This window comes from Mirounga leonina, unplaced genomic scaffold (genome assembly GCF_011800145.1).
Source record: "Mirounga leonina isolate KUSES-001 unplaced genomic scaffold, KU_Mleo_1.0 Mir_153, whole genome shotgun sequence".
Lineage (NCBI taxonomy): Eukaryota > Metazoa > Chordata > Mammalia > Carnivora > Phocidae > Mirounga > Mirounga leonina.
The window spans coordinates 5,648,081-5,663,056 of NW_023270387.1; the positions used below are offsets into that span (position 1 = coordinate 5,648,081).

A 14,976-nucleotide genomic window follows, 5' to 3' on the forward strand; every position below is an offset into this window, starting at 1 on the left:
AAATAAATGTTTTAAATGTACTGATTTAAATCTGTAAAAGAGCACTATCTATTGTGTGGGCAGTGCCCTGGATGACTGTCAGTTTGGAGGCTGTTGGAGAAGCCTGCAGCGGGATGATGGACACGTGGACTGTGGGGATGGCCGTGAACTGGGAATAAGTAGACAGGTTAAGACGAATGACAGCTAACATTTACAGAGTACATATTATGTGCTAGGCACTATTCTAAGCTCTTCACACGTATTATCTCTTATAACCTCAAAACAACTGATGAGCTAGGTACTACTGTTATTCTCATTTTACAGATGAGGAAACTAAGCCAGTAATTTCCCCAGTATCACACAGCCAGTAAACGGCAGAACCAAAAATCAGAACGAGGCCATCTGAATCGACATTCCACAATTGTAACCTCCTGCCTCTCAATGATGATCACAGGACAGAACCCATACACTCAGATTATACAATACCCATAATTAGGCTTGAGCTATGTTAGAATTACTGATATTTCTAGGACATGAGAATATGCTTCCTTAAGAGGCTATCACTTTCAGCTTCTCAGTACTGTGGACCACTGGCGGGACAAGTGGCAGACAACCTAAAAAATATTTCTAACGTTAAAAAAAAATTTTGGGGGGGGGGCGCCTGGGTGGCTCAGTCGTTAAGCGTCTGCCTTTGGCTCAGGTCATGATCTCAGGGTCCTGGGATTGAGCCCTGCATCGGGCTCCCTGCTCGGCAGGAGGCCTGCTTCTCCCTCTCCATTCCCCTGCTTGTGTTCCCTCTCTCGCTGTATCTCTCTCTGTCAAATAAATAAAAATCTTTAAAAAAAAAAAATTTTTTTTTTTTAAAGTAGGCTCCATGCCCAATGTGGGGCTTGAACTCAAGACCCCGAGATCAAGAGTTGCACACTCTAACAATGCCAGCCAGGTGCCCCTATTTCTAACATTTTGAGGCATTTATTTTGCCATGTGAAGTTTGCTCATTAAAAAGAATTACCGAAACCATGAGAGAAGCAACTTTCCAAAAGGAGGGTTCATTTTTTAAGCCATTTTATCCAACCTAAATAAAACAGAAAATTTTCTTCTATTCCCAAATAACAAGCTTACATGTAAAGGTAAAAATGACTTAGCAAATTCATCCATGTCTATATACTGTGCAGGGTGCTGAAATGTTAGGTGCTTAGAAATGTGTACGTGTGTGCAATGTGTCATTCTGTTCACAAGAATTCCCCATAAAAGTATTGCTAAAAATCACCTACTTTTGAAGTTATCTGAAGAGTTGCTTGTAGCAATTTCCTTCCAGTTGGCAATATACCTAAGCACATTATATGGGCATTCATTAAATTAAATCAATGTATTAGTAATAAATTGATCCATTAGTACATGTTAGACTACTTCTAAAATTCCACTTTCTCTATGAAATCTTGGATTGATGGTGCCAAATGCTCAGGTCCAAATGTTTAATTCTCATGACTTGTCCATCTCTAGCTAGCTCCCATGTACCTAAGGCAAGCCCTAGAACAAGGAGTTGAAGGAGAAATAAAAATGGTACATCTACCATCTACCATAATCATGCCCTCTGATTTCCCTCCAGCACACCTCTTCTCATTCTATGCTGTTCCACTCCTGCAACTTCATGTCCTCAGTTGAGTGCACATTAAGATCTCAGTTAACTTCTAAATTAAAAGTACCAACAGAAAATTCTCTGGAAGGGAAAAAGTCAGGGGAAAACAACAACAAAAAACTTCCTCCTTCATTCTGCGTTGTCAGACTTAGGGTCTCTGTCATGTCAATGGAAATTTAAAGTGTGTGCTTTATGATATTATTAGAGTAACGGTGCCATCTTTGCCATGTCTGGTAAATATAAGAAATTACATTAAAGTCAAGCACAATTTTCGGGCTGCCACCTCTATTCCCTAAACAGAGACTGAATTAGGGAGACAAAGGCAGCCCAAGAAGAGGTAGAATAGGGAAGAGGAAGGCACGATGAGCTACAAAGATGAGTAGAGCTTTAAGGAGGCAGGTTTCCTGTGACTTATCCTATTTCATCCCTTTTCCCAAGCCTCCTTGAAATCAGGTAAGGAGTTGGTTGCATCCCCAAAAAAATCAAGTAAGGAGGTGGTCCCAAAAGGTGCTGACAAGGGACCTGGCCGAGAAAAAAATGAGAATTCTGAATCATGTAATTCAGAAAAACGCTATGATTTTGCAAGTATTTATTTATTCCTTTTGAATTGTTTTTACCTTTGTTGACTGTGTGTTTCTGGTTTGTTTGGGGTTTTTGTTGTTGTTATAGGAAGGTATGTATTATCCAACAGTATTTAATTATAACAAAGTATTATGGTTAAGTTGGCTCCTTCCTGTCACAACTACCTATTCTTGCTCCAAGAACTTTATTCTACAGCCTTAAATAGGATGCGGGTGGTCACAGCCACATAAAAAAGATGCAGGAAAACAGCAGGCAGTGTAAACCCCCTCCAGGATCTCTTAGTAGACAATTCAATCTGGCTTCACCTTAAATTTGGGCAAATTCTGTCTTCAGTGGTCACTGTCCTCGGAGGAACACTATGAAGTGTTGGATGTCAATTATCCTGCTTCCTTGGATTTATATACTGAAAGGTTTTCATTACACTTTCAAGAAACCAAGATAAAGGACCTCCAATCAATTGTATGCCATGACCTGACAGCTTGGGGCATAAACATACACCATATTTAAGGCTGATCACTAACCCCGCTCTACCTGAGATTAGGACATGAATTTATTTAGATGCATAAATTTTTTTTTCTCATAATGTACATACGAGCTGTGAGCAATAAGAAATCTAAGTTTTACAAAGAGAAGCAACAATCTAATGAGAGTATTGCCATGCTGATCTTTCTAAGATATTTTTAGAATTTTTTACAGAATACAGTGTATGTGGAATCTATAGCGAATCCCTCAAAAGTATAAATTTAACATCTTAACAGCCCAGGAAAAGTCCCTGGCCAGAGAAGCTATGTAACTACATGTCTTAGATACCAAAGGAGCAGCTTCAGACATAGAAACTACCCATAACACACATAGGCAAAGAGCTCTCACCAACAGGATTCATAGAATATCAGAAGACTAAGATAATCCAGCAACTAACCACTCAACAGGTTATGTCAAAATTCACTTGCAGTTTGAAAAATATGAAGACTCTGGAAGAGGAACATCCATCTTGATAGAGAATATGACCCTGAAACCCAGCAGGATAAATGCCAGCAACAGTCACAGTAGCCATCACGTGGGTGACTCAGTCATGGCAATGCAAGCACTGTTTTACATTCTAAGTGCCTGTAGCAGCGTATCCCTGGATACCGCAGAAGGGCAACAGTCCTCATCTGTATCCCTGAGTCCTAGAGTTAAGTTGGCTCTATCTACTCTTCAAAGTAATAACAACATCGTTCTCAGTTGATATTGTTGCAATCAGAAGATGCCCATGATTGTTTCCAGTGGAGCGTCCATCTGTCACACAAGGGGCTAGCACACAAGCTTTTTGGGAAGAAACTGGTTTGTATCACTGAACATCAATGTTCAACACATTTATGTCATTCTAATGGTCTGACTACTGAAAAGTGTCCACAGATTTCCACTATCAATTTTCCTGAAGGGAAAAATGTCAGACGCTGAAATTTTTAACAAACAAGGTGTCATCAAGACAGCTGCAAATATCTAGATGACTACGAAGATCTAACAGAGAGTAGACTGTGGAGTCCATAAATACACTGCGAAAATGGTGCTTATACCTAACGCCTGCCATTAGTAGGGGAAGATGTTTGCAAATTTGGTCTTGCCTGAGATAATCAGTAGCTTGAGTTCAGTAATGTTACTGAAATATTCCAAATAATCATGCTGGATTCCTTTGAAAATCTGTTGTCTATGACTCAATAGAAAAAGTTAGAATATAAGAATACCACTAAGGAAAAACAATCAAACCACAAGGGAAGAAAGCAAGAGAACAAGAACAGAAAAGAATTACAAAAACAACCAGAAAAAGAAATTAACAAAATGGCAATAAGTGCATACCTATCATTAATTACTTTAAATGTAAATTGACTAAATACTCCAATCAAAAGATAAAGGGTGACAGAATGGATTAAAAAACAAGACCCATCTATATGCTACCTCTAAGAGATCACTTCAAAATAAAGACACACACAGACTGCTGGTGAAGGTGTTGAATAATGCAAATGGAAGTGGAGAAAAAGCCGGAGTAGCAATATTTATATCAGACAAGACAGACTTTAAAACAAAGACAGTAGCCAGAGACAAAGAATGGCATTACATAACGATGAAGGGATCAACCAACAAGAGAATATAACAATTGTAAATATCTCTGCACCCAACACAGAAGCATCTAGCAAATGTTAACAGATATTAAGGGAGAAATAGACAGTTATACAATAATACTAGCGGATTTTAACACTGCCTCTATGTCAATGGATAGATTACCCAGACAGAAAATCAATAAGAAAACAGTGGCTTTGAACAACATATTAGACCAGATGAACCTAACAGATGTATACAGAAAATTCCATCCAAACACAGCAGAATACATATTTGAGTACACATGGAATATTCTTTAAGACAGATCACATGTTAGGCCAAAAAACCAGGCCAGAAAATAAATCTCAATAAATTTAAGAAGACTGAAATCATATCAAGCATCTTTTCTGACCATATCTGTATGAAACTAGATATCAATTACCAAAAAAAACCCCACCAAAACCGAAAAAAATCACAAACACATGAAAGCTAAACTAAACAACCCATGGGTCAACAAAGAAATCACAGAAGAAATAAAAAATACATGGAGATAAATTAAAATGAAAGGATAACAGTCCAAAATCAATGGGATACAGCAAAAGCAGTTCTAAAAGGGAAAGTTTGTAATTATACATGCCTAACTCAAGAAACAAGAAAAATCTCAAACAACCAACCCAAACTTATACCTACGGAACTAAAAAAAAAAAGAAAAAACTAAGCCCAAAGCTAGTAGAAGAAAAAAAAAAAAGGAATAGAGAGGAAATAAATTACATAAAGACTAAAAGAACAATAGAAAGTATCCATGAAACCAAGAGGTGGCTCTTTGAAAAGATCAACAAAATTGATAAACCAGAGAATAAAATCAGAAATGAAGTTGGAGAAATTACAACTGACACCACAGAAATACAAAAGATTATGAGAATATTATATAAAATTATATGCCAAAAAATTGGAACAACTGAGAAGAAATGAATAAAGTCCTAGAAACATATGATCTTCTAAAACTGAATGACAAAGAAATAGAAAAAACTGAACAGGTCAATCACTCTTAATGAAATTGAATCAGTAATCAAAAAACCCCCAACAAAAGTCCAGGATCAAAAAAAAAAAAAAAAAAAAAAAAAGTCCAGGATCAGATGGCTTCACATGTGAATTCTACCAAACATTTAAACCATAAGATATCTAGGAATAAACCTAACCAAAGAAGTAAAGGATCTGTACTCTGAAAACTATAGAACACTTGTGAAAGAAATTGAGGAAGACACAAAGAAATGGAAAAACATTCCACGCTCATGGACTGGAAGAACAAACGTTGTTAAAATGTCTATGCTACGCAAAGCAATCTACACATTCAGTGCAATTCCTGTCAAAATACCATCAACATTTTTCATAGAGCTGGAACAAACAATCCTAAAATTTGTATGGAAACAGAAAAGACCCTGAATAGCCAGAGGAATGTTGAAAAAGAAAACCAAAACTGGTGGCATCACAATTCCGGACTTCAAGCTCTATTACAAAGCTGTCATCATCAAGACAGTATGGTACTGGCACAAAAACAGACACACAGATCAATGAAACAGAACAGAGAACCCAGAAATGGACCCTCAACTCTACGGTCAACTTATCTTCAACAAAGCAGGAAAGAATATCCAGTGGAAAAAAAGACATTCTCTTCAACAAATGGTGTTGGGAAAATTGGACAGCCACATGTAGAAGAATGAAACTGGACCACTTTCTTACACCATACACAAAAATAGACTCAAAATGGATGAAAGACCTAAATATGAGACAGGAATCCATCAAAACTGTAGAGGAGAACACAGGCAGCAACCTCTTTGAACTCGGCCACAGCAACTTCTTGTTAGACATGTCTCTAAAGATAAGAGAAACAAAAGCAAAAATGAACTATTGGGACTTCATCAAGATAAAAAGCTTTGCACCCAAAGGTAACAGTCAACAAAACTAAAAGGTAACCTATGGAATGGAAGAAGATATTTGCAAATGACATAACAGGTAAAGGGCTAGTATCCAAGATCTATAAAGAACTTATCAAACTCCACACCCAAAAAAACAAAAAAATCCAGTCAAGAAATGGGCAGAAGACATGAATAGACATTTCTCCAAAGAAGACATCCAAATGACCAATAGACACATGAAGAAACGCTCCACATCACTCAGCATTATCAGGGAAATACAAATCAAAACCACAATGAGATACCATCTCACACCAGTCAGAATGGCTAAAGTTAACAACTCAGGAAACAAAAGATGTTGGCAAGGATGTGCAGAAAGGGGAAGGAACCCTCTTATTACACTGTTGGTGGGAAAGCAAACTGGTACAGCCACTCTATATGGTGGTTCCTCATAAAGGTACAAATAGAGCTACCCTACAACCCAGCAATTGCACTACTTGGTATTTATCTAAAGGACACAAACATAGTGATTTGAAGGGGCATATGAACCCCAATGTTTATAGCAGCAAGATCCACAGTAGCCAAAATATGGAAAGAGCCCAGATGTCCACCGACAGATGAATGGATAAAGATGATATGGTGTGTGTACACACACACACACACACACACACACTCACACTCACACTGGAATATTACTCAGCCTTCAAAAAGAATGAAATCTTGCCATTTGCAATGATGTGGATGGAACTAGAGGGTATTATGCTAAGCAAAGTCAGTCAGTCAGAGAAAGACAAATACCATATGATTACACTCATATGTGGAATTTAAGAAAACAGATGAACATAGGGTAAGGGAAAGAAAAATAAAATAAGACGAACACAGAGAAGGAGACAAACCATAAGAGACTCTTAACCATAGGGAACAAACTGAGGGTTGTTGGAGGGGAGGTGGGTCGGGGGATGGGGTAGTTGGATGATAGGCATTAAGGAGGGCACTTGAAGTAATGAGCAGTGTGTTATATGCAACTGACAAATCACTAAATTGTACCTCTAAAGCTAATAATACAGTATATGTTAATTAAATTGACTTTAAATTAAACATTTAAAAAAATAAAGAAGATTTAATACTGATTCTTTTCAAACTGTTCCAAAAAGCAGAAGAGAAAAGAAATCTTCCAAATTCATTCCATGAGTACACATTAGCCTGATGCCAAAACCACTCAGACACCACAGAAAAACAAAACAAAAGAAACTATGGGCCAATTTACCTGATGACATAGATGCAAAATCCTCAACAAAATATTAACAAACCGAAGTCAATAATACATTAAAAGAATCATCCACCACAATCCAGTGGGATTTAGTCCAGGGATGCAAGTGTGGCTCAATATTTGCAAATCAATCAGCGTGATACATCACGTTAACAATAAGAAGGAGAAAAACCATATGATCCTCTTAATAGATGGTAAAAATGCATTTGACAAAATACAATATTGTTCATGATAAAACTCTAAACAAAGTAGGTTTAGAGGGAACATACCTCAATATAATAAAGGCTATATATGAAAAACACATAGCTAACAATGGTGAAAAACTGAGAGCTTGCTTTTCTTATAAAATCAGGAACAAGATTAAGAATGTCCACTCTCACCACTTTTATTCAACATAGCACTGCAAGTCCTAGCCACAGCAATCAGACAAGAAATAAAAAGCATATAAATTGGTTAGGAAGAAGTCAAACTGTCACTATTTGCAGTTGACATGATACTATATAGAGAGAACCTGAAAGACTCCACCAAAAAACTACTAGAACTCATAAATGGGGTGCCTGGGTGGCTTAGTCCGTTAGGCATCCGACTATTTTTTTTTTTAAGATTTATCTATTTGAGAGAGAGAGAGTACTCACGTGAGTATGAGCACTAGCATGAGCACGAGTGGGGGGAGGGGCAGAGGGAGAAGCAGGCTCCCTGCAGGGAGTCTGACACAGGGCTCTATCCCAGGACCCCAGGATCATGACCTGAGCTGAAGGCAAATGTTTAACCACTGGGCCACTCAGGTGCCCCTTGGCATCTGACTCTTGATCTCGGGGGTCATGAGCTTGAGCTCCATGTTGGGCTCCATGCTCAGGAGCCTACAAAAAAAAGAAAAAAAAAAGAATTCATAAATGAATTTAGTAAAGTTGCAGAATCCAAAATTAACATACAGAAATCTGCTGCATTTCTATGTACTAATGACAAAGTAGCAGAAGGAAATTAAGAAAACAATCCCATGTTCAATTGCACCAAAGAGAATAAAATATCTATGTATAAACCTAACCAATGAGGTGAAAGACCCATACTCGGAAAACTGTAAGATACTGATGAAAGAAACTGAACACAACACAAATGGAAATATATACTGTGCTCGCACATTGGTTGTTAAATGTTAAAATGTTCATACTACCCAAAGCAATCTACAGATTTCATGTAATCCCTATCAAAATACCAACAGCATTTTTCACAGAACTAGAACAATCCTAAAATTAGAATGGAACCACAAAAGACCCCAAACAGCCAAAGTAATCTTGAGAAAGAAGAACAAAGCTGGAGGCATCACAATCCCAGAATTCAAAATACACTACAAAGTTATAGTAATTAAAACAGTATGGTAGTGGCATGAAAACAGAGTCATGGGTCAATGGAATAAAGTACAGAGCCAGAAATAAATCCATACTTATATGGTTCTTTAATCTATGACAAAGGAGGCAAGAATATATAATAAAGACATTTTATTCAATAAATGGTGCTGGGAAAACTGGATAGCTACATACAAAAGAATGAAACTAAACCACTTTCTCAGACCACACACAAAAATAAACTCAAAATGATTATAGACCTAAATGTGAGACCTAAAACTATAAATCTCCTAGAAAAAAAATGTAGGCAGTCATTTCTTGATATTGGTCTTGGTAACATTTTTCTAGCTATGTCTCCTCAGGCAAAGAAAACAAAACCAAAAATAAACTATTGGGACTATACCAAAATAAAAAGCTTTTACATAGCAAAGTAAACTATGAACAAAATGAAAAGGCAACCTACTGAATGGGAGATATTTACAGATGAAATATCCAATGAGGGGTTAATATCCAAACTACATGAAGAACTTATACAACTCAACACACACATACACACACACACATCCGGTTACAAATAGGCAGAAGATATGAATACACATTTCTCCTAAGACATGCAGGTGGCCAACAGACACATGAAAAGATGTTCAACATCACTCATCATCAGGGAAATGCAAATCAAAACCACAATGAGATATCACCTTACACTTGTCAGAATAACTAAAATAAAAAAGACAAGGACTAGTAAGTGTTGGTGAGGATGTGGAGAAAAGGAAACCCTCCTGCACCGTTGATGGGAATGCAAACTGGTGCAGCCACTGTGGAAAACAGTACGGAGGGTCTTCAAAAATTGAAAATAGAAATACCATATGATCCAGTAATTCCACTACTGGGTATTTAACCAGAAGAAACAAATACACTAATTCGAAAGGATATGTATGTTTATTGCAGCATTATTTACAGTGGCCATGACATGGAAGCAACCCAAGTGTCCATCAACTGATGAATGGATAAAAAAGATGTGGTAGATACACACACACACACACACACACACAGTGGAATATTACTCAGCCATAAAAAATGATCTCAACATTTGTGAAAATATGGATGGAGCTAGAGGGTATAATGCTAGGTGAAATAAGTCAGACAGAGAAAGACAAATACCAAAGAATTTCACGACCCTATGAACTAGATTTTGTTTCTAAGAAACAAAACAAATGAACAAAAAAGAATCAGACCCTAAATGTAGAGAACTGATGTTGGTCAAAGGGGAGGTGGGTGGCAGGATGGGTGAAACAGATAAAGGGGATTAAGAGATACACAAACCTCCTACAGCCAAACTATGGAAAGAGCCTAGATGTCTATTAATAGACGAAAGAAGATGTGGTATATATACACAATGGAATATTATGCAGCCATCAAAAAAAAAATGAAATCTTGCCATTTGCAACCATGTGGATGGAATTAGAGGGTATTATGCTAAGCGAAATAAGTCAATCAGGGAAAGACAATTATCATATGATCTCACTGATATGAGGAATTTGAGAAAGAAGACAGAGGATCATAGGGGAAGAGAGGGGAAAATGAAACAAGACGAAACCAGAGAGGGAGACAAACCATAAGAGACTCTTAATCTCAGGAAACAACCTGAGGGTTGCTGGAGTGGGGGGTGGGGTGGGAGGATGGGGTAAGTGGGTGATGGACACTGGGGAGGGTATGTGCTGTGGTGAGTGCTCTGAATTGTGTAAGACTGATGAATCACAGACCTGTACCCCTGACACAAATCATACATTATATGTTAATAAAAAAAGAGAGAGATGCAAACTTCCAGTTATAAAATAAGTCACAGAGATGAGAAGTACAGCATCGGGAATACAGTTGATAATATGTGTGGTAAAGTTGTACGGTGACAGATGGTGACTATATTTATCATGGTGAACACTGAGCTACACACAGAACTGTCCAATCACTGTTTATAGACCTACAACTCATGTAACACTGTATGTTAATCATACTTCAATTAAAAAAAAAATACCTAAGTCTAATTCTCTTTTTCTACTTTTATACCATCGTTTTTATATTCTTCCCTCATATCTTTTTTTCTCAACAAACAATACTCATTTGCTTTTTGTTTTTCTTTTTTAAAGATTTTGTGGGCCCAAGATTCGAGGCAGAGGTGGGAACATCAGAAACATACATGAGGCCTGCCCTTGCTCCCCAGTAAAAGCAGAATGCATTTACTCATCAAAGTTCAGTGCATTTGTCCAGTTCAGCACTTCATCCACTTCCCACTCCATCACAGAATCTATTCCACCGCCTTCGACAGCTCTCATTAGCCCCTTGGTGGCTGTGTGAATTAAATCTAGAGTTCTATGATTTGTTGACTTAGCCTCTAGGTTTCCTGCATAGTACCTAAACAGGGGAAAGGAAGGGAGACATCATCTTGTGAAACAAGGTCATTACTAGTAGATACAGTTAATACATATATTGTTGCTGTGAAACCACTCACATATTAAACCAGGTTTTCACCTGATTTATCTCAAATACATCCAAACCACGTTCTATGTGATGGGATCTTTTGGGGAAAAAAAAGAAACAAGGCAACTTAATCAACCATGCTAACTGGTGAAGCCTCATTTCAAAACCACCCCTTGGTACACTGCCCTGCTATGATACAATGAAAAACCAAGTAATTAAATCACCAAATCATAGAATTACAGAGTCAAAGGATCTTGGAGACCAGATGATTAGCCCTCTTGTCTTACAGGAGAGAGATTAAGTCCTGGAAGACAAGGTCATGTGACTAACAGCAGGTAAAGAGGGGAAAGCAGAGGGAACAGGAAAGAGAGGGAGAGGCAAAGGGAAGAGAGATGGTAATATCCTTTTTTGTGTCAGGTACTTTTCATACATTATCTTGTTTAATTCTCTCTAAAAAGACACAGCCATTTGTGACACCTGTTTTTATTCCTATTTTACGGGTGAGGAAATGGAGAGCTGGTGAAGTTAAATTGTTCAAGATCATGTAAGTAGTAAGCAGATGTCAGAGCCCATCTTCGAATCAGACTCCAAGTCCAGACTTCTTCGGCTGCACTGTTCTGTCTCATGTTAGTCTGAGCACATAAATGAACGCATCCCCCAAACGTGAGCTAAGTGTGTACAGGCAAGTTAGCAGTCCTTCCAAGAATATTAGAAAATGGTGTTTTTTCTTTGGTTTTTCATTTTAAGATCTACAATCGTATTCCATTTTCAAAGTTAACCTACTCTGAAACTGTTTTCATTTCTTTTTTTTTTTTTTTTAAAGATTTTATTTATTTATTTGACAGAGAGAGACACAGCGAGAGAGGGAACACAGGCAGGGGGTGTGGGAGAGGGAGAAGCAGGCTTCCTGCCGAGCAGGGAGCCCGATGCGGGGCTCGATCCCAGGACCCTGGGATCATGACCTGAGCCGAAGGCAGACGCTTAACGACTGAGCCACCCAGGCGCCCCCTGTTTTCATTTCTTAATTCAACACAGAGTAGGAAGCAGCATGGTGGTCGTGTAGGGCTAGATAGGACTCTGATATCCAACTATCTGGCCTTGAGTCTTGCTTCTGTGATTTATTTACTAGCTCTATGACCTTTGCCAAATAACCTAGTCTTCCTGGGCTTCAGATTACCTTAAAATGGTAGTCATAATACTCCTCAGCATTCTTGAGAGGTTTAGAAGTGTAAGTCTTTATAAAGCATTCAGAACTATGACTGGCACATAGGAAGCATTCAATAAAAGAAGGCACACAAATTCCTGGATGGTAAGAGGTAGGACAGTGACAAGATATGTCTCTGCCTTCATGAAGTTTTTGCTTTTTCAAACTTTAAATAGATAATGATCCATGAGAGCTACCTTCATAGAAGCAGGAACATGCCTCTTGATTTATATTGGTTAGTAAGAGCACAAATTATAAGAAAGTATGATTTCACAATTTTTCTATAGTTCTTCATTCACTTACTCATGTAATAAATACTTATCGAGTGTCCACCATTTGCAAAGCATTGTGTACAGAGATGGGATTCCTTTGTGGAACTTGCAAATCTTCCACTCTATATTCCCTGAACATAATAGGCACTCAAAAAAATTAGTACTGAATGAATGAATGATGGTACCCAATGGCCCAGGTTTATTAATTAATGCTGATGCCACAACAAAAATGCATTTAGAAATCAGAAAATTCTGGAAGGCTAGAGGTGAACACATTTTTTATGAGTTCTTCCATGTTTTACCTTCCTAAATATACACTTGTGACTAGATTTGGAAACTGGATGATATTTCTTTTTCCTTTGGCAACAGTGATTTACAACAGTTCAGTTATCTATTTTTTACTCTCATCAGGGATATATAGAAAGAGGATTCATTTTTTTTTTTTTAAGATTTTATTTCTCTATTTGAGAGAGCAAGAATGAGAGAGAGAGAGAGTACATGAGAGGGGGGAGGGTTAGAGAGAGAAGCAGACTCCTCGCCGAGCAGGGAGCCCGATGCAGGACTCGATCCTGGGACTCCAGGATCATGACCTGAGCCGAAGGCAGTCGCTTAACCAACTGAGCCACCCAGGCGCCCGAAAGAGGATTCATTTTAAAGAGAATAATACTTATTCCAATAATTTAATTCTGTTTTAAACTCTTTAAATATTAGTCACTATTTATAGTTAAGTGGGCTGTAACAGTAATCAAACAACAATAGGTCAGCAAGGACAGAATTTCAAATACAACAGTAACCAGAAATACAGATCACTTCATAATAATCATAACATGTTTCATAAAAAATGAGCAGTATTTAAAACAAAAACAATATAAAATTTGGCGTTAGAGGTAATGCTGCAATATATCCATTTTAAAATGATCTCATATTCTAAGACAGAAAATTTAAAGAGAAAAAAAAATTATAAAAATTTTTCTGAAACCAACAGGGAGAGAAGTTAAAATGCAAAAGACCTAGTAAGAATCAAAGTTTAAACTGGAAAAGAAGTCAAGAAAAGCTAAGATCTCTAGGGCAGCACAGGAAGGGAATGTAAAAACCACATTTTTTTTTTTTAATTAAGAGAGAGGTAAAAAAAAGATCAAGATTTTGTTGATTTTGTTTACTGCTGATTCTCAGCAGAAGTAGGTAGAGGATGCCATCATCAGTGAACAAAGCACACGAAGTAACACTTCTCGTTCATCCCCTGCAACCTTACAGAAAGGAAACAACAACATCCAGCTATAAGGACTCCCTCCCTCCCTCACTCACTCAACTCATTCAACAAACAACATGTCTTCATTAAGCATCTACTATGTCTACAGCCCTGTGCTGACAAATAGATCAGAGTCCCTGTTCTTTAGGAGCTCCCAGTGTAGTGGAGGTGGCAGACAAATATGCAGAGATTTGCACAAGTGTGACAACTGAGTATATAACACATCTGTGAGGGCACCTCCGAAAACAGTGCCCGTGCCTCGCTATGTCAGGGTCAGGGCAGGCTTCCGAAGCTGTTTGAGCCAAGCATCACAAGGTGAAGGCCTTGCTGCCATGGAATTGAGCCAGAAAAGAGCAACCTGGGGAGAGGGACTATCATGTGGGATGGAGGTAATGGTGAGCCCCCAACATGCTTCGGGTAAGGAGGTGATTTAATTCGTGTTTTCAAGACATGGCATCAGTGTTTGCACAGAGATGGCAAAGGATGAGAGACAAAGAGACCAAGTGGAAGGACTCTGCCTGTGAAGTGGAGATGAGAATACTGAGAAGCTCCAGTCGGGGAGGGACAGACATGCCAGACTTGGGAGAGTCTCTGGAAGCAGAATTGATAGGACTTTATGACAGATGACCCACAGGAGCTTATGACAGGTAAGAAGTCAAAGAGAACCCCTACATTTCTGACTTGGATGACTGGGTAAATGATGGTGTCATAACCTGAGGCCAAGAGGAATATGGAAAAGAAACCATTTTTATGATGAGCAATATAAGAAATTCAGTGTTAGACCAATTGAGTTTGAGATAGAAATGTCCATGTAATTAGAAATAGAGAGCTCAGTTATGGATGAGGATTGAGAGTAAACAGAGGAAAGAAAAGAAAAAAGAAATAAAACAGATTATTATTCATGTGCATTGGCTTATTTCCAGGTGTCTCGCCCTCCGGTCTCTGCCCACCGCGGTGCCGTGTCTCAGCGT

The 14,976-nt window shown here is 38.1% G+C and overlaps 1 protein-coding gene across 1 annotated transcript in view; it reads right to left on the reverse strand.

Annotated features, from left to right (window-relative positions):
* CUNH11orf65 (chromosome unknown C11orf65 homolog) overlaps positions 1 to 14,976 on the reverse strand; it is a 93,813-nt gene that overhangs the window by 20,160 nt on the left and 58,677 nt on the right. The window contains exon 5 of the mRNA XM_035008862.1: positions 11,044 to 11,214. Within this exon, the coding sequence (XP_034864753.1) occupies positions 11,044 to 11,214 (171 nt within the window). The remainder of the gene's footprint in view (positions 1 to 11,043; positions 11,215 to 14,976) is intronic.